This window comes from Plodia interpunctella, chromosome 9 (genome assembly GCF_027563975.2).
Source record: "Plodia interpunctella isolate USDA-ARS_2022_Savannah chromosome 9, ilPloInte3.2, whole genome shotgun sequence".
Taxonomy (NCBI): domain Eukaryota; kingdom Metazoa; phylum Arthropoda; class Insecta; order Lepidoptera; family Pyralidae; genus Plodia; species Plodia interpunctella.
The window spans coordinates 8,560,909-8,582,497 of NC_071302.1; the positions used below are offsets into that span (position 1 = coordinate 8,560,909).

The window sequence follows — 21,589 nt, forward strand, 5'->3', positions numbered from 1 at the left end:
GACCAGCACAAGTAAACTTAATTCATGATTTGTGTACGTTCTATAGAAATTTGTAACGGTTTTCCTGTTGCCAACAATTTGTCATGAAAAGATTAAAGTACCCTGTACTTTTCTGATATTACTCGAGACAGTATTAGCATACAATATCTACTTATTACTACTTGTTCATATTTTAGTTTTATAATTTAATGAATACTTACTTATTAATGTTATAAATTACGATGTAGCTGTTGAACCCACCGTTCATGTTTTATATTTTATGTTGGATGTTTGAACGCCAGCTTTAAAGTAAGTTTTTGGTTTTTTTAAATTTAATATAAATCATTAAAGTTTAAAAATGTTTTATGTATGAATCTAATTTTACCTCAATTATGTGTGCGTCCTATTTGAAACGCAGTATAGGTATTTTTGTAATTAATTATTAATGTAAAAAATGTTCATAATTAAAAACTAACCAGCCATTGACGTTACAGTGAAGATGATTCGTAATTCAAAGGGATACCCTAAGTTATCTTTACACGGGTATGTTTACCGTCCGCATAATGCATACCGCAATCAGCCTAAAGTGCTGTGGTACTGCGCTGCCCGAAATAAGTTTCAATGCTATGCAACTGTGCGGACTTACAATCGCGAAGTGATCTCAGTGGCGGGCGAACACAACCACGCTTGCAGACCATCGTCGTTGCGTGTACGCATGCCCGCTGCGCAACGCATGATGGCCGCGCCGCAATTGCATGAGATGCTCTGAATGTACCTATGCGGAAAAATTAACCAACACAGAATGAGTATAGCTCAAGATGGACAGTGAAACAATATACAGAAATTGAAAATTAGAAACTAGTAAATTCGAATAAACACAGCGTACGTTAAACGTAAAAGTATAAATCAAGGCTCTCTCTAGGATCAAAAATTTTCACTTTATGTAATTTGTACAAATTATAGATTTTATTTACTCTAAAAATTTAATTATTTAAATCCACAACACACATGCAGGAAGAAATATCTTGTATTGTATAACTTTTATTTATACAATTACTGTTAATTATCAGTTAGATTAGAACACCTCGATTCCTTAATCTTTCCCGGAGAACCCCGAACACAGCAGGTATGACATTTCTGCGGGTTAAATGTGTGACACATATATAAGATAGCCTACAATATTAACAAATTTTTCAAGTCATTTTCTCGCAACATTACCACACTAGTGTTATATTCGACATTCTACGTCACATATAGCGACTTCAAGTGTGTTGAAATACACGTATACACGCTTGCATTACATACTCTGCCTTATTACTGCACTCACTTGCCTCGCGCAAATTTCACGGCTCGTATGAAGTGATCAATTGCACATCTGTATGATATGGTAATAATTATTGAGTGCAATAGGGTTTTGCAATGCCAGCCAGATAGCTGGTTTACATCAAGATTCCGGAGACTAATATATATTTATTACTTTGATACGAAATTTATTAAACATATCTCTTTCCCGTGTACTATAATCGCTAATGCTATTTGCAGCTTATAAACTGATTCATTCAGACGTGTCGGAAGCAGGTACTTTAAAGTGCAAGCGCAATTACGCATATACGTTAAACCGATTGGGGGGAAAGTATTTGGTACATGCCGGATATTGCTATGTGTTACATAGAAAAAATAAAAATTCAAGTGTTTGGACCTGCAGTAGAAAAAGTAACTTAAAATGTCGTGGTTCAGTGAAATTGAAGCTTAAAGATGACCTTGTAAATATTCAATCGAATCATTTGTTAAAATGTGTGCCAGAATTCTTAGAACAAAATACATTGCATAATAAAAAAATAATTCCTAAAAAAGAAACTGCGTAACATTAAAATTACGATAATGATATTTGGAGACTATAATATCTTCCTTTTTGTATTGAAAAATAATTGTTAATTAAAACGTGTGATTGCTATCGCAGACTTTATGTTATATTATATGTATTATTTATAATATTAACCTAACCTTATCCAATTAAATCGGGGTCTTCTGAGACAGCTAACTCAAGAGATCGGGGTAAACCGGGATTTTCGAGCGTATTATATATGCTTTAGTTTTCTACATACTTATGTAAAAAACATAAAGCAACTAACTAGTATTTATTATTATATTTTATAATTTAGGTTCCCTGGACAAGTTTTGGTTTTAGTTTGGTAACAATGTTGTATTTGAGTTTGTATATAAATCAGTGTTGTTACAGTCGTTTCTCTAGGTAACCAGGTAGTATATTTTAAGGATATAGACGATTGAAATTTATATGAATTTTGTCTTTGAGAAGGTATAGTAGAAAAACATCTCAGAGGAAGCTGTAGCTTAGGTATCCCTCTCAACGCCTTAGTCTGACATTGAGCCAAATTTATTTCGAACAAAATGTTAATTAAAAGATTTGTCACCACCCTGTCAGAATGTAGCGTTGAAAGAGTTAAAACCATGTAACTATAGACAGGCATACTGCAATAAATTATTATACCTTAATTAGCTCTATGTAGTAAAAAGTACCTCTATTTTATGCCTCTTTAAAATGTTGGTTTCTATCCTAGTTGACTTTTTCAAGAGCAATGTATTGGTTTACCTTGAATCTTAATCACATTAAACTATTAAGTCTCGATGTGGGATCAAGATTTTGTTAAATCGACATTGCTCATAAAGATTTAATTGGAACGGTCGAAATCAAGGCGTGAAGTGTCCTCCTCATTCTTGGTTTTAACGCAGTGCCAGCGATGTACGTGCCATCACGGACGGGAAAGTCTTTACTGCTGCACGACGGCTACACGTTCTACTTGAAGAACCTCCAAGCCCATGGTCGAAAGCAGTGGTACTGCTCGTCGCGAGACATGGCCGGCTGCCGGGCTGACGTCATCACAGCGCCGGCGATTTCAGGAGACGGTGATGTACTATTTCTGGTCCGTGGCAGACACATACATGCCCCTCCGAGCTACTATTTTACGCCTGATGGAAAGTACGTTAGGCGTAAGGACGTGTATCATCGATACAGGTAGCGCATTTTCTTCGTCTTCTTTAGCTTTTTTTTTTAATTTTTTTAGTGCCTTATGATTTTTTTATGTTACAAGAGGTAATTATGACAATTTAGTGATGTAATTTTTTTTCATAAAATATTTTTTATAATTTTTTTAAGTTCTAATCAAGTATAAATGCAAATTTACATTACATTTCTATTTAATAATTTTATTTGAATAATATTTTGACATTGTTATTTAATTTTTTTTTGATATCTGTATGTTATAAAATTCGGATTGAAAACAAAGTTCCTGATATCGAATTGAAAACAAACAGTTTGTTTATAATAGTGCCTCCTACTTGCGCGATATGCAAACAATGCAAAATGAACTGAAATCAAAGCATTTTTTATTTTTTTTTTTGTAAGCAGGTCAAATATTTTACTTTTGAACTGATTAATTCTAATGGACGAATTCCTTATTCAGTTTATTGTTTTCATTTCTGTGAATTTATAATTTGGGGAGCTCGGGCAACGATTTGAATAATATAAAATTTTCAGTTGTTAAAAGATTTTATCTAAAGGGATAATTTGATGAAATCGGTGACTTTTCTATATTGATAGTTTTGTATTCTGTCAAACGGTCTTATTTGTTGTCCGTACTGCCAGTAACTTAATGTTGTTGCGACAAAATAATACTCTGCTGTAATAAGCTATGATTTTAATAAACTGTGTTGATAAATATGGCGTTTCTCTCATCCCTATACGTAGATAATATTTCTTTTCCACAATTTTGAATTGTTGGTTTAAATGTGTTGCTTTTTTATTGTGTTGCTTCCGTAGAGTGCCTGCCGCTTCACTTACAGTTTGGAAAAATGAAAATGAATTTTTGAAACTTCTCAAGCAGTAAAATAAATACTTAAATCATTTAATAACATTCTGATCGTCCTTATTGAAAAAACGATATCTAACAAAGCTGTTTGATTGCTTATTATGCAACAATTGAATAATTTTCTTGAGAATATGGTTGTCATTGACAACGGTTTTGGTTCCTCGTTGTGATCCCTTCTGAGTTTCGGAGGGAAAACTCAAATTATGTCTAAAAGTCCGGGGGCGTTACACGCTATCGGCTTTGGTGTATGACGTCAGTCGAATGTGACAATATACTACTGCTTCTAAAACATTAGTAGATAGTATTCTTACAGTATTTCAGCATGATTGATTGAACTCAATTAAGTATTTACATATCAACAATGCGTAATATATTTTCCCAATCAGCTGTGTACGCCTGCATGGCTATGTTGCTGAAAAACTTAAAATATTTCGCAATTCGCAAGTTCATCTTCTCGTTAGTATTTTTTTACTCTTGATTATTTACTTATGAAAAGGCATCACGATATCAAATGTTTTAAACATCCAAGTAAATATTTCCAAAACAATTATGTAACTAATTAACGTATCACAGAGTTCACGTTAATAGCAATGTTAAATCGATTAGCAAGCGACCCGTTCCCGTTTATTCAAAGAATTGTATCATAAGAAGTAGCTTTTATTTGTTTAGGCGTTCCAACTCCAATATAATATCAGTCAGTTTTCCCTATACTGCTTTGCAATATCGGATATATTCGGGGAGGACATGAATTGCGCAGTTGTGACGGATCAATACAACCTACAAAGTTATGAAAGAAGAAAGTTCGGCAGGGCACCGGGATCGTATGGGCGGGCCTGCGTTCTCCGAGCTACAGCCTAGTTACGCCCTGCATGCCCTAATTTTGACGTACTACGTCTCGCCCTTTCTTACAGCACAGCTGTGTGCGTGACCCACACACACCAAGCAACTACGTCATCGACTCTACGATCCACGTGCCGAGCGCACTACTACGTCGTACTATGACTTGTTTGGTAATAATTTATTAATGGATGGAGTTAATACATCGTGTAGCGTCAGAATTAGGTTTCGACCTATTATCGTAGTAATTTTGTAATTCTAATGGTAGGTAATTAAATATTCGGACGAATGTATGGATCCAGCTGGGTATTTATGCTAATTTTGTTCACGTGTGCATGATGCGTGGAGGAGGTGAGGTTGGGGGTGGGTAACATTGGGTGTGATGGTGGCGGCGGGGCGAGCACGCGGCGGATCCCACGGGCGCGACGCGACGCGGGACATGCGCGTGGCGCCGCACGCCTCCGCCTGGTGATGGGGCCCCCAATCGATAATACCCCAGAATCTTACTCAGAACCCCTCTCGCTCCTCTCCCGAAGCTGTAACTCCCCATACTCGTCAAAATATAACATCCCATTGCAGCAATAAAGTCGTTTTTACATTACCACGCGCACAATATATTTCCGTTATGCTTAATGGTCGTTATAAAAGAAATTTTAACGCTGAGCTGTTTCTTTGTATTTCAGTCCTTTAAAATGGGCGCCTTTCTGTGTCTAGTTATGTTTGTTAAGTTGTATTAAGGAAGTAAATATTATAAAATTCACACTAAGATATTTTGTAGAATTTGTGTTATGATATTCTTAGTGACCATCGTCATTAGCAATTCACCGGCGCACGGTTCACGCTCACCTCACCTGTTTTTGTCGGAGCATTTTGGACATTTTGGACGTGATTGTAGCGTGCTGGGAGTGGCGGCTGGTGGTGCGGTGGTTAGAATGGCGTCACTGCGTCACCACTGCGGCCCATGCTGCGTCCTGCTGCGCCACCGTGCGGGACAGTCGCTGTGACTGCCTGTTGAGCTACCGCGCTGTACAAAGATTTAAACCAGATACGTTCCGGCATTTATCATTATCTACCAAGGGCCGTTCCAAGATATAAATTGCCTGCTACATTTGCTAAAAACGAATGATGAAATCATTCTTATCAATAAGTTAGGTATTCGTAGTATTTGTGATAATCCCCGAAATTAATCTCATAGAGTAGTATAAAAAAGAACAGTTGCCGATAATAGTATCAATTCCGCCAATTCACGCCGTCCAGATAAAATGTACTTATATAATTCATGAAATAAAGTATCTACTGAATCTTCGTGAATTTTCTTCTTTTTTCCTATATCTTGTTAGTATCTAGTTATTACAAAATATATACAATACAACACAAAATATATTTATTGCCCATAAAAACAGTATCAATAAAATTAATGTAACAGCATATACATATGGACTAATGGCGGGCTTATTGCTAAGTCTCTTCCATGTATATGTATATGGTAGTATCTGGTTAAAAATTCTGAATTATAAAGACTAAGAAGTTGTGAATTTATTTAAAATCATGGTTCCTCATTACTATTGGCATTTTTATCACAGTTTTTAGAGTGCAAAATAACATGTTTATATCTATCTTGTTCTAAGGAGGACGATGTGGCATGACAAGGACGCTTGCAAATTTAGCCGAGTTGACATGCTAAAAAGAAGAAGTACATGCCTTGTTTCCGATGTCAGTTTGTTTCATGTATTTCATCCAAAGGTACCGGCTGTTGGTGTTTGAACGAAATATCTTTTCTGTCAAGTCGCGAAAGAACTATGATAATAATCGTGTCCTATGGTACCTACTCAGGTATTGCTCGTCGAGGAACAGTCGCCTGCAAAAATGTCTCTGTCTTTACGGTAAACGGAACGGTCGTTGGGGGAACGCCGGAACATTCGCAACCACCTAAGATACCCTAAATCGTGTATTTAAATAGCAGGTAGTATATATGTAATCGGCACAGTTATTTTTAATTAACCTATTTCTAGATATTAAGGATTCAATGTAAATAAATACACCAAACCCCTACAGTGTTTGTAAAAATATAGCTCTCGAATTTAGATAAATTATCGGAATGGTGCTACAGCATTTTAACCAAACGATATTTATTCTAGAAAATGGTTTATTTTTGTCTACCTGACTATTCTGGGAATTGAAAAAAGAATGTCTAGACGCTCTGCCTGCTTGAATACATGCGTCTCTTTAAAAAGTTTTTTTTTTTAACACTTTGTCTCATCGAAATGTCTAGGGCAGCTGCAGGTAGGCACGGCATTGTGCATATAAATAATGCTCTATCTCCTGGAATTAAAGATTTATTCTACACGTATAGAGTCCTAGGGGATGCAGGTACCTGATTTTTTTCTAGATGAAAAAGGTTTTGAATAGTTTGCCTGTAAGATGTAAGTAGATGGAATTTTATAGCTGAGTCCCTGATCTTTTGTGTGCATAACTGCGACGCAGCTCCACGTCCCTTGCTTTGTATTGAATAATTTCTATAATCCCGTGCTAAGTATTAGAGGTAGAGTACTAAATATTACATACTTCTGCGTGTAGGCAATTTTTTTTACCATATCATGTCGTGAAATATGAACTTAAATATGAAAATGAATTTTGAGAAGCGACAAAACATGCAGTAGGTAAAATAATTGTTCCTGAAAGTTACTTATGACAAATTCAATTAAATTTTGTGATCTAACATTTAATACGAAACGTATAGTTTACCGGTAAATACATGAAATAAATAATTTGTAGGACTATAAAATACTCATAAACGAAGATTTAAAAATAATCTCGGTGTTGTGTTCCAAGCCATGATACATCTCACATGATTCTATTAGTGTACCTATTATAATTTAATAATAATTCCAGCATAACATGGTGTTTTTTCCATTTCGACTTATAGAGATTTAATGGAGGCAATCGTTTCGTCTCGGCCCTTGCGTGCCGACCAGAACAGAGGTAAACACCTGGTGGTACCTACTCAGACTTACCGTTATCGTCGAGAAACTGGCTTTAATAACTACTAGCTGTGTAACACCGTTTCAAATCTATTGGGCTATTTCCTCATTCTTATGTGTAGTTTCTAAATAGATTCTTCAGGTTGGAAATACACTAATAATAAGCGAATAGGACAGTATAAACAATTGTATAAGTGCACAAATTTCCTACAATATCACCCATGTATATATTGTACATTTATGTATTGTTCTTATTATTATTAGCATTTTATGATATTAGTGGATGTTTAAAATCTGTTGTGTACTGTGATCCCTGTCACTTGTTATTATCTACAATGAACTTTGTACTCTCAATTATTGCCTTGATCTTTAGTTACAATTCAACCTCTGTCTGAAGTAAAAACTATCTGTTATTAAATCTGTTATTTAATTTGTTTGAGAAAGAGAAATGAAATAAAAGTTATTTTTATCATTAATCATAACGTGTTTTTATTGTACCGCCTTCCGCGACGCGAGAATACACTAAGGTCTAAGATGGATGACACGTCTCATAGCACAGGTAGGGCTGGTTAAGCAACCTGATCTTTAAAGTTATTCACTTGTTCTAAACACGAATTCTATAGAATGTCTACTACACACGTTCCGCAGAATCTGAGCTGTCCTTTACAATTTTGGGGCCCTAAGTGGGTGTAAGGTATAATATAAATATTAAATGTATATCTTGCATATTGTGTATTCCTTGGGGGAAATAGGGTGGAGATTCATCTAACATGAACGGTTCAGTTTACAGATGTTTACGAATCATTATTACTACTTCAGTTTGTTTGTTTTTGACTATAGTTTAAAGTTTACAAAAATTTTGACGTAAGAGTGAATTTTCAATCACATCTTGTTTATCAAAAAAGTAAAGGTGATGATGAATCTGAATATGTAACATACATTTAACCGATGACGCGTCATAATTTAAATATTTTCTGTCCATGAGTAAACTGTTTCGGAAACGATGTTGGAATTTTTAGAATGATTTTGTGTTCCGAGTAAATATTACTAAGGTCTTCATAAGAGTTCTATCATTCAGAATTCAGAACCACCTTCTTGACGATGACACTGATTTAAAAATGTTTAGAAATGAATCATACTTACTCAAAATTGATCTATAACAAGTCTATGTAGGTACGCATACAGATTCTGTTAAAGCTACAAGTCAACATAAATATTTTCCTATAACAACCTAAATATTTTGCTACAAGACAGGGTACACGACCAAGAAGAAGATCGCCGAATACGTGGCTCTAGATGATATGGAATTGTAGATAGGACCAATATTGCAAAACTGTAGCTGCTTTACAAGCTTAACGATTATAAGACCGCAAGATGTTTTGTATACAAAACATCTTGTGATAGTCTTGATTATAATCAAGGCTAGTTATTTCATAGGTGGTAAGAAAGGAAATATGTTAATAGAGAAGACGTGTGTATCGTTCCGTGAGAATGCCGATGCGCTATTTAACGAGACCATGTTCTCACAGCCCGTTACTTATATTGTTCAGAGTAGATACATTACCATTCAGATTCTTTATGATTTCTCTATGTGATGCGAATCGCAATGAATTTTATGATGACCCACTTTTAATGAGTTATTCTGGTCTGATGCACAAAACCGATCCACTGCCAATTATTATTATTTTTTAATTCTGCTCAGATTCGGTCCTTTTATTATGATAAAGTACAATCGATTTAAAAACAGTTGTCAATGAAAAATATTAAAATATAATTAATCTTCACTAGTTGTTATATTATATACGAACACCATTTTTTAACTAATACCAAAACAAGAAAAAGTACAACTAAGGAAACAAATCTACACGAGTTTTGTTCGGCGGATTGTTTAAATTTGTAAATAAAGTACTTGGGAAACATAAGTTGACTAGAGTTTTAGAAAATAGAAAACAAGCAAAAACACAGGAAAATTTTTCCAGCGGCCCATTTTTATACCAAAAAATAGATTTTTATACCAGAATAAATAAGAATTTTATTTCTATTAGTCGCCTTTCTAAATTAAAATACTTATGGGTGAAACTGTAGGTAGCAGGCCTAATCTAGTGAGATCGGATTTGAGTGCTTTACTGCCATTATAGTAGCGTTACGATGTTGTTGGCTTGTTTATTGCATTTGGTAGCTAAAAATAACGTCAACCTTTCAAGTAGCGCCCTCTTTGTGCTTGTTTAGGAAACTGAATTTTAATGCCTTGCTTGGGGCCTCGGTCAACAGAGTCGCAAAGTAGAGTACAGATGGCGTTACGTGTATTATTTACTCAATATTAGTTAAAAATTATCTGTCAAATTCATCATGTTAAATTTGTAAATATATATTTCATTGTTAATTTATCGGAATTGAACATTAGCTTTTCACAGATTACTATAGCTATAGTAACCTATTCTTTCGACAAGTACCGGTACCGACACAGACATACTAACAGCACGTTTATTCCGAATTGCGTCTTCCGAATAACGTGTTGTTGCCACAGAATTTCAGGCAGATAATTGCTCTAGTTGTGTTTAAAATTTCAATAATTTTTAAAACAATATTTGCGGGCGACGAATTTATATCCAGAAGTTTAAACTTACTTCTAGTAGATGTTTTACAATTGCCTGCTATTGACGCAGCGAAAGCTGAAGTAGGTACGCATTACGTTTGTATGAAATAATAGGTACTTGCATTGTGAAAAATTGTTGTCAAGTCTCTATTTACACAGTTTCCTCTTGGAATCATCAACGCAAGCTCCAAGAGCTTGTTAATTGAGGTTGTGTAATGCACATTGGATTATTCCCATTTATTTCAAAATTAGCTGAAGTAATTTGGATGCGGTTTAATTCGTTTAGTATGGTGAAGTGGAATGAAAAACAGCCCACTTCTGCTACTATGAATGGACCACTTCGTATTGTGCATTATTTCAGATGATCAATATTTGCTGAATTAACAGGACCGAACGTATATTTAGTTTTCAAAATTCTTTAACGGTCATGCAACTCGAATAACAACCGGTAAAATATAGATGTCACTAGATAAAGTTAATCGACAAATACAACAAATGATTGACATGTTTTCGGCTTCGCAATTTTATGAATAAACTTGATTGATCGTGACTGTATGTTAATTGGGTACTAACAACTTCTAGCCAAGTTAGTAACCTCCTTTATTGCCATCAGGTGTCATTTTTGTGACGTCACGTCGTGGGAATCCTATGCTTCTGTACCAGGGCTGGAACTTCATCAGGGAGAGGTCACGGGGGTCCCGTACCAGGTGGGTCTGCGGCAGAAAGAGACGACAACAATGCATCGCGACTGTCACCACTGTAGACAGCATTATTGTTAAGACTTATGGCTTCCACAACCATAGCTAACGAACGTGGATTTATTTCTCTTTTTAGTCGAATTAAATTATCAGATCCGTAGTGAAAAACAACTAAATTGGTTTTTGAATAACAGTCTCACTGAGCCCAATGTTTTAGACATTGACTGATTGGGTCGTGGGTTCGAATCCTACTGGAATGGTACTTGGTTACGTTGCATTGTACGTAATCAGTTTTGTTTTTATCACTGTAGGCTTGACTAATTTTCAGTCGAGGGTTTATTTTAGTTTGTAGAGTCAAGATCAGTGCAGTTAAAGACAGAAAAATATTAAATTTTGCAATAATCTTTTATTTATATAAATAAACAAATAAATAAGGTATAGATGGTGCTATTCTTAATAAGTACAATTTTATTTTTCTGAAAATATTTTCGCTCAAATTGGTGAATAATATGAAAAAATGATATAAATCATAATAGGATCCCGAAATTCCCACGGGTGCAGTGCCGTGGTCACAGCTGGTAATTATATATTTTCGATTACTCATGAAAATCATAGAAATCTTTATATGTTTGATTATTTTTCACAATGATTATTTCAAAATCCTTTGTCTAATCTATCTGTGCATAATAGGCGAAATATAGTAATGATTTATTAATATATGCATACCCACATATATATTTGTATCTAAATTGTATATTTTTTGAAAGTATATAAACCTGTGCCTTGTTAACATTTGCTTATATTTTATCACATTGTTCAATTCTATTGGAAATTTGACTCTGTTGTTTATTGCAATGATCATAAATAAATAAATAAATACTTAATAAGTAGTTATTACTTAGTTTTAAATTTGTAGTAAATTATTTTATTGTAAGAAATAAAGTTATGCATATTTTCAAATTAATATTAATTTTTATTAAAACCCAATATCATTTGAAAAATTTGTAGAATATTATATAATAATTAGAAAAGTAGCAGCTAAATATGATGATAATTCGGAAAAGTACTTATGTGTAAGTAATAGATTGTATGGCATCTTATGAAAATGTCCCAGTAGCATAGCCATTGCAACTGCCCAAGTTGCAATGTAAAATAAGTCAATAGAAAACTGTAAGTATAAATAAAGAATCTTAAGGGAAAATTAAGAAAATAACCAACATTAGGGACGAGTTGTTATTAATAAAATTATTTATAACTGAACGCATGCATCACTTAAACGTATAGGTATTTTTTATAAATTACGTATATTAATCATAAAATAATCTTGTTCTTAGACGATCTTCCATGGTCTCCGCCGTCAGTGATGTACCCAATACAATACATTAGCAGAAACGGAGGCACTATTCTGCTGTACGCCGGACACCAGTATTCTATAAAGAGAAACAATAAACGCGGCACATCAGTGTGGCGATGTCGACATAGAGATTGCACCGGTCAGGTAGTCCTAAAAGAGGAAAATGTTTTAAAAGAAATTGTTCACAAAGACACGTGCGGACCCGACTTTGCCGCCAACGATCTAGCACTCAAAATGCATCGATGTAAAGAAATTGCGGCTACCACTTACTGCCCCATACCGACATTAGTGAAAAATGCTCTGCCAGCGTTGAAAGACGAAGGCTTAGATGCAGGCTCACCTTTGCCAAAATTGACAACAGTTCATGGGGCATTGTACAGAGCAAGATACAAGGCTATGGGAAAACCAAAACCAAGAATTAAGTCCGGAACTTCAAAGAAAAAGAAAGCAATAAAAATGGAGGCAGTGACTACAGCGACATGTGCTGATGTCATGGAGCAGAAGACGATGAAACCTGAAACTGTCCTGTTCCACGAGATCCCTATAATACAACATTCGTCGAACCCGTAGGCAATCAAATTGAGATTGAGTTTAACGTGGTGTAACGTGTATCTTTGAAGCCCAATATATAGTTCGCAAGTTAATCTATGTTACGTCTGTATGAGAATACTCATTAATGTAGTGCTAATTATGTGGATGATTTTATTATATTTAAATCAACGTGTAGAGTTAGTGTCATGTCAACAGGAGCAATGAAATGTATTTTTTATTTAGTTATTATTATTTAATCGGATTATTAAATTTATTTTTATATCCTACAACGTCGCTCGTACTCTTTTACTTATATTATTACTACTTACGAATATCTCAAGGTCCATTTGCATGGGAAAGTCTTCGTGAACAAAATATCTAAATAAGTATATTACATGTTTTTTTTACATTTGTAAAAAATACTTTAAAGAAAAAGCTTAGCATGTAAAAATTAATCTAAAGTAATATAACAAATAAATGCATCAGTATTGTTCGTAGATTTTGCCGTTCACTAACAGATGGCGCCACTAGCTTTTGCACAAAAGTTCATTACGGCTACGCTTGCATCTACCATAATTTGGTAAGTAACATAATTTTTATTGGTGTTTGTGTGCCTGATTATATTTGTAACATAGGTACAACAAACATTGTTAAGATGTATATAAATTGTGATGTACTCCCACAGTAATTTATCTTTTTTGGTAATGTTAAAATTTAAGGAAAACTTTCGTCGTTTTTGCCTTTCGCTAAAAGATGGCGCTACTAGTATAAACAACTCTGAACGAAACATTTTCCTATTTTTGTATTTTTGGCCCGCTGGCAGTGGAGCCCTCATTTAAAATAAACCATTTTACCGAGTAAGTGAAGAGCATGGTAACAATAAACTCAAAAATAACAAAGTTTTAAGTGACAATTCGTTGTACCTAATACAATTAATAGAATACACATTTATCAAAAGAACATTTTATATCTACGACCGACTGGGTGTACATAAAACTGACATTACTTTAATACGCTGAATGAGGAAGAAGTGGCAATGATTCCGACACTGAGCCGTAAGAAATTCCCCTGAACTCTACACACACGAAAATCAACTACCTATTCCGTCTACTGGATGTGCTCAAGGGACTCGGCTGCAAGGCCCGTTTGCGGAAGCTACTCAGCGGGATATTGGAAATTGTCCGTGTCATTAATGAACACAACAAGTATTTTGTCCAAAATGGCATTTATATCAGAAATTAAAACTTACTAATATTTTGGCTACATTCAAGGATGATATGCATGCCGTTGGTCTGAAAATTAAGGATGCTGACGATTTCCGATAAGTAGGAAAAAGGACCAGGATGCTCAACGGCTGAGGAAGTAACCTGGGAAAGCGCGAATGTGAGAGAGAGAGAGTGTGCACCTAATATTCATTCTTATTCTTAGCCTGTCGTGTACCTACGTAGAGTAGCTATATAATTTTGATACATGTCTAGCTACATAATTATGTGAATACCATTTTCATTGATGAAAATTAAACGTCAATCACAAATAAAATCTATTGAACATAAGTTGCTTTCATTTGCTATTGTTTTGATAATGGTTTAACTAAAAGAATAACAAAACAAATCATTTTAAGAAAAGCACGACATACATAATAAGAGCTTTTAAGTGCATAATAACACCTTGCTTGTTCACAGAGTTTCTGTATTTATCGAGAATCGTGTTGTAGGTTTATTGAAATGAAAATTAAAGTCGCTAAATTCGTTTTAATATTTACATAAATAACGGAAAAGATTACAATAATATTTACTAATTCGTTAAATGTTACAGACGTGCAGTTCATACCGACTGAAAAAGGTAAATTCATATTAGTGCTGCGAGGGTACACTTATTCCCAAGTCGGAGGGAGATTCTTCTACTGCTCGTCCAAACACATGGGCTGCAAGGCCCGGGTGCGCATGATATCCGGGAAGCTGGTGGCGTCGGGAGAGAAGCACAACCACGCGCCTCCGTCACACGCGCGGTGCGGCAACGGCGCCTTCGTCCAGCTGAGACCTCGGAGTCATGTCTCATCCCCCCCAAATATTCTGTCCGCCCTAATGACTTCTCCTACAGCGGCAGCTTTGGCTCATCACGCGTTTAATTTACCCAGGTTACTCCCCAAGACAGACCTGTGGCTTCGCTCACCCAATCCTGATACAAACAAAGAGCATAAATAGTAACTTCGAACAAATGCCTACCTATGAAAAAATATCCAATTGAAAAAGATTTTAAAATGAGATCTTGTTATACCTACGTAAATACTACTTAAATTAAGGTCAGTTATTACTCCATATATTTATTATTGTAAAAAAACAACTTATATTTGTAATTTTGTCCTCCTACTGCATTACCTGTTTGGGTGTCGATAAATTTCTTAATAAATTAATATGATCAGAATAGCTTTCACATGGTGAAAGCGAGGTCTAGTTGATATGTATATATCGTTACATGATTAAGTAAGACATTTTAATTCAGAATTAGTCTAAAATTATACAAAGCACAAGTAAATAATGTAAACTCGTAGGTATTTATTTCTAAACTGATTGTTGGCTCAAGGCCCATCTTGTTGATCTCTAAAACTGTTTATTTTCGATCTGTTAAATATAGTACATATGCATTAATGTTCGCTTTTGATATGCGTTCAACGTATACGTAATCTGGTGATATTTTATAATTTTGCTGTTAATTATTATGACTATTTTATAAATAAAAAAAATATTATGACGCTTGTAAATAAGTAATTAAAATATATTTTGATATAAATCCATTTTTATTTACTAATTTATCCTGGTTAGAAAGTAAAAGATACCTAATGTATAAATATTTTAACGGTACCATCTGTGATACATGTATATACTTCAGGACACTATTATACACGGTCCGGCAAAGGCGCCACCATTCTTATGTTTGGCGGCAGGAGATTCTCCAAAAACTACCAGAATGGCGGCAAGATATCTTGGAAATGTACCAAAATTGGTTGTATTGCGCGAATCATCACCATTGGAGAGGAGATGGTGCGGACCAAGAACGACCAAAATCGTGTATAGTAATTGTGTCTTTTGTGTCATTAAAATATGCATTGAAATCAAGTTTACATTAGAGTTCTTTAATAATAGAGTCTATAACTACTTTCGGGTTAATTCATTAAAGTTAGATAAATATTGTATCGTCGTAGTTGTAAGTAAAACGATTATGTACATGTAAAGTGTGTGATTTTAATTTCTGCCACAATTTGGCATTTAAATAAATGGCATGGCTTTTAAATAAATGGTTCCTTTCGAGGCTGTACATTTTGCTACACTGAACTTTTTCTTTAGGATACTAGACCTTGTCAACCAGTACGATAATATAGTTCGAGTACTGAAAATGTTATAATTTTAATTGCAGGAGCATTAAAGGGGGCTATAAAATTTGAAATGACAAAGTTCGGTAACCCAATAATTTCGTGGGGAAACTATCGTTTCGTGAAGAAGTTGTCTCGCAAGTTAAAGACCTGGTGGGAGTGCACCTCGAGGAAGAATTTCGGCTGCCGCTGCGTCGCCGTCACCGTTGGGGACCGCCTCGTGAAACTCAACGGTTGGCACAACCACTGAACATACTGAACATACTGAGACTACTTTTTCATTTTATTTTGAAAATTATGCGTGGAGAAAAGTTCCTGAAGGAAATGTAAGGCCAGTGCTGTCGCAGAGTAAAAATTAAATGTCGTGACCATGTTTAATGTTAAAGAACAACACTTGGTGCTGGTGTTGTTCTTTATTAATAGTTATAGAAAATGTAATACCTATCGTACAGTTACGAAAAGTTTTGAAAGTGGCCAGAATGGATTTGATAGTTGGTTTTTAGACTTATTTGGAAGTGAATAGCTAGTCTTTGCCACAGACCATTTAAATGGTCTGTGTCTTTGGCACTCCTGCCAACAAGCCTGATCATGAAAACAGTGGTACTGTTAGCATAGTAAATATTGCAAATAGATAGAATTGATTTTTTCAAAATTAAAGCCAATAGATTTATGTATATATAATAATATATGTTAATCGCGCATTGAACACATCAATGAACTACATATATAATAGATTTTGCTAGAATTGCTTAAGAAGGAAAGGAAAAGTAATCCGATGGGGCTTACATGGTAAAATAAAATTTACCGATTGGGCACCCGAGGGAAGCCTTTTGGCATGGGGCCTCACTGAGGCGGACGAAAGCAAAGACACTGATGTAAGTAGATTGCAAGTGTAATTTATTTAAATGGAAAGTGTAAAACTATATGTTTGTCTCGTCCGTGAACTTTATTAGATTATGTGTTGTGTGCGTGGCGATGTGCTTTCTACATTTATGGTAAACAGAAAATAGTTCTTTTTTATTTCAATTTACAAATATTAGTGCGCTGTTCAACTTTATGTTAAATTTTATTTTAATAAGCGAAGAAATTTAAAATAAAAATATAACGATTAAACGGTTGTGTCCTAGAATCTACTTTTGGTTTAAATTTTAAAAAATATCTAAAATTTAATTGAGATCTAAATGTTGTGTGGTAATAGTTTATTAAAATCTAGAAAACGTAATGTTGTAGTTTACTCCTCTCCATATCCTTACAAATCTATCTTATCTACCATATCCCCAGCGGATCAAGTCAGTAGTTCATCATTACTGAATTTCATGTCATTAAGTATATAAGATTAGAAAGTAAATTATGTACAAGAAAGCTTTAGAGTATATCGCCACGGTGTTTCTTTCAGAGCCCAAATTCAGTCTTTCTCAACGAGGTAACTTGGTGGTTCAGATCGGCGAGTGGCGCTTCAACAAGCACGCCAGCTGGGGCTCCAAGGTTCGCTGGACTTGCATCAAGAAGAAGAGTGGCTGTAACGCCGCGCTCACCACCGTCGACAATGTCATCGTCAAGACATTGGGCAGTCACAATCATTGAATTTCTAACCGAATTATGACTGAGTTTAATCGATTTTCTTGTTATTTTAACATGTATAGTATTTGTTATTAGACCATGGAGGTGTTTATGTGGATATCTTAATTGTGATGGGACGTGAAAATTAAAAGGTTTATGAGAATAGTCGATTCATACGTAGGTAACTTACTTATATAGCATTGAAACTTGCTTTCATTTAAATTTTTCTTTTTATTCCTGATTTTAAGTAGAGATAGTTAGGATTTTATGTACGAATTGTTAGAGTTTATTACTTTATTGATCGTTATTTTATTAGTAATTCGGATATCTAAGGTATTTCCATTCTTTCATGACGACCTCGGTGGCGCAGTGGTAAAGTGCTTGCCTTTGAACCGAGAGGTCCCGTGTTCGATCCCTGGTCGGGTCATGATGCACAATGATCTTTTTCTGATTGGCCCGGGTCTTGGATGTTTATCTATATATGTATTTGTTACAAAATATAGTATCGTTGAGTTAGTATCCCGTAACACAAGTCTCGAACTTACTTTGGGGCTAGCTCAATCTGTGTGATTTGTCCTAATATATTTATTTATTCTTTTATGCATAACGGTTCGATTCCCCTGTGTCGAGCCAGCGTGTTGACTTGCCATTGTATGGACGGCTCTGTATCAATTTCCGCTGTCAATATCATCTTTACTAGTTTCCGTCAAGGCTTAGACTACCGTTCCGTCAAGGTTAATAAAGCAATAGTTTAAATTTTAAATCATCAATATTTCTTACAATATGACTAATAAATAAAGGGTACCCTTTATAAGGAATAATGTTGCTTCTTGCTGGTGATATAATTTTTAAATGGAAGTCTGTGCGTAGTTTTCAATTTCTAAATAGTATTTATCTTGAAATGTGGGTCGGTATTGAAATAAAATCATTGTTACTTGTGTGTTCACCTGCACTTTTAGGTTATAAATAAAAGGTTAGGTAAACTCGGGTGCTTCCTATGTCGAAAATTGAAACACAATAGAAAAGAGCCATAAAAGTGTTGTCACGCAGAGACTCGATACCGGGGTATCAAGTATAGATAACGTAATAAAGGTGTTGTACTTGTGAGAGTTTTGTTTTGTCTGTCGAATAGTGTATGTGCAAAAAATAATAAAAATTAAGATAATATTGTGTATAACTTTCTCTAAAACGAAGCATAGCATCGTAAATTTTATCAAGGAAAGGAATTAGTCTACCGTCCTGCCTTATGAGACCTGTGAAGTAAAATGTCACTTTGAAACCTCTCTGGGTCACCAACGCCATCTCATTATCCCGGGGGTGTCATCTATAAATTACGACCAAGTACAATTATGTAAGACCAAGTACATGTATGTAAGACCTCTCTTTCATTTCCGCAAAATACCCGTTGTATTCTGAGCTGTGACATTTCAAAGTCCAGCGTCGGCGTAAAAAATAACCTTAAAACAATAACATTTTAAACCGTCTGACGTCTACCCTCCTTGCTGGAATGTTTTTGTCGTTTATCAGATGCCTAGCTACGCTATGAGACCCTTAGTCGCATCGTACGACATCCACTAGGGATTCAATACGGAGGGGTCCTATTCTAGAACTGCTCGCCACGATCCACATGGTAAGACCTTATGATGACTTAATCTTGTCTTGTATTTTACTGAAATAGTTGTATGTTTCAGATTTAAACCCTGTATTTGCTCGGTCTCAGCGTGGTAACCCTGTGATCATGATCGGTCGGTACCGATTCAATCGCGTCAACAAGTACGGCAACAGAATCAGATGGGTGTGCGTCAAGGCCAAGGCTGGCTGCAGGGCCTCTCTCCACACTTTGGACAATGCTATCGTTCGTGTTTGGGGATTCCATGATCCCATGGCCCACACCAGTGCTAACCGCTTTTGAGTATACTATTACGAATATTCCTTTTTCACGTTCTTTCATAATTTATGATCCACGATTTCCTGTCACTGATCTCTTACAACTTAAGCCATTATTGCCTCTCTTATAAATTATCGCGTTCGAGCATTTACTGTATTATTATTATTTGATTCTCCAACATATTGTAGGGTAAGTACGACTAAAGTGGGTAAAGTTTTCGCTACTATAGTATCCTTATGCACAGAAGACAATATGTAAAAAGATTTGCTGAATCTAAATCTAGGTGTGACAAACCTCTTTCTCTCATGTACAATTTATTATGAATTTTAATAGCATAAAAAGCAATTACACCATGACGTCAATTGTATTTCTGATTATTATCTTTGCTTTTTTTATTATTATTTTTACCAATTTTGTCTGTCACGTCTGTAGTCAGGTTTATTACATGTGTAGTATGAATATTATAAAAATAAGATAGGTAGTATTTTTTTAAAAATACTATGAAATCATGACAACGGTGCTTACTGAATGATGTTGTCTTGCTTATTGCAAGAATTTTAATACTGATGCTTGATGTTTCTGAAAATAATTATAGTTCTATAGGTATATAATATTACTTCTAGTGAACAGTATTTTTATCGTTGGGACGGGTAGTAAGTAAGTGTTACAATACATTTTAGTATGCAATTACTAACATTATAATACATTTATATAAAAGTTAAAAGAAATGACAATCACTCGCAATATTACTAAAAGTTTACTTAAGCATCGGTGAAGCATGGATGAATCTAGTAAACTGCTTCATTCAGCATGACTTTAGGTATATACATAATGTTTTATATAGTTTGAATATTTTATTACTTCATTATAGAGAAATACATCCCGTATATAAGTTTTGTGACTTGTTTCATTATTTATATATACTTTCTGTTTTTTAGAATAGTTTTTTTAAATTTCCCAGCAAGTTTCGATACGATTATAATGTAAAAGGGGTAAATATTAAGCAGATTTTTGGATAGTTGCAGGTCCAATTTTTGGAAAGACGCGAGCTGGCAACCCCGTGATTCAACTGGGCGACTACCGCTTCAATCGGGTGAGTCGAAGTAAGGGGCCCAAATCGAGGTGGATATGCGTCAAGGCCCCAGCCGGCTGCAAAGCCGCCTTAATCACTGTCGAAGACGTCATCGTTAAAACCTATAATGAACACAATCATTAAATTTACAACTTACTGAGAAATGTCTTCAATAGCTTAGAACAAATACTGCTTGTTAGGATTAAATGTTAGGGATACCTAAACATCGCTTTGTAATAAGAAATTTTTGATCGAAAGAAAGAACAAATTGTCCGATGCATGCATAATAAAATGTTAACAATTTGCCGTCTTTCTTTCTTAAAAATAGCTAATCCATTCTATGTTAGGTATCATGTTTTGAATTTGCCATGGCAATAATGTTCGGCACCATGCGAGCTGGCTGGCTGATGACGTCATTTTGAGAACTTTAAATAAGCATAATAATCACTAGTATTGACTGACCTGATTGAGTATTTTTGCACTACATTTGTGAGTGACAAGGGAAGTGCACGTTCAGTGGAAAATAAAGGAACAAGTCAAGAATTCTTCAAAAATCTTTATTATTGTCTAACTTTATCATTTTAACATTGTGATTATTTTCTACATGTTGAATGGAATAGTAAAATTTTGTAATAGTGATTGTTGTGCTTGTGATGTGTTATTTTTCTATTGTTTAAAATGCTTTAAGTATTAATCTATCTATTTATCTATTTGCATTAAATAATTTAAATAAAAGTAGACGGCGAGCGCGCCGCACGCCCATTTTTATCTTTTTGAATAAAATAATTGAGTATCCTTTTTTACTAAAACATCGCAAGTAGACATTGCAGATATTT

General features: G+C 34.8%; 1 protein-coding gene across 41 annotated transcripts in view; it reads left to right on the plus strand.

Moving 5' to 3' along the window:
• mod(mdg4) (modifier of mdg4) overlaps positions 1-21,589 on the plus strand; it is a 167,753-nt gene that overhangs the window by 28,671 nt on the left and 117,493 nt on the right. Inside the window, exon 5 of one of the 41 annotated variants that reach the window (XM_053749176.1) lies at positions 19,485-20,576. The exons of 36 other annotated variants lie outside the window; for them this stretch is intronic. In XM_053749176.1, coding sequence (XP_053605151.1) covers positions 19,485-19,705 — 221 coding nt within the window. In that variant the 3' untranslated portion in view covers positions 19,706-20,576. Of the gene's footprint in view, positions 1-473; positions 764-2,730; positions 3,033-12,312; positions 12,918-14,678; positions 15,083-19,484; positions 20,577-21,589 lie in introns of those variants that run through there. 4 more of the 41 variants (XM_053749130.1, XM_053749128.1, XM_053749137.1 and 1 more) reach the window with 4 other exon arrangements.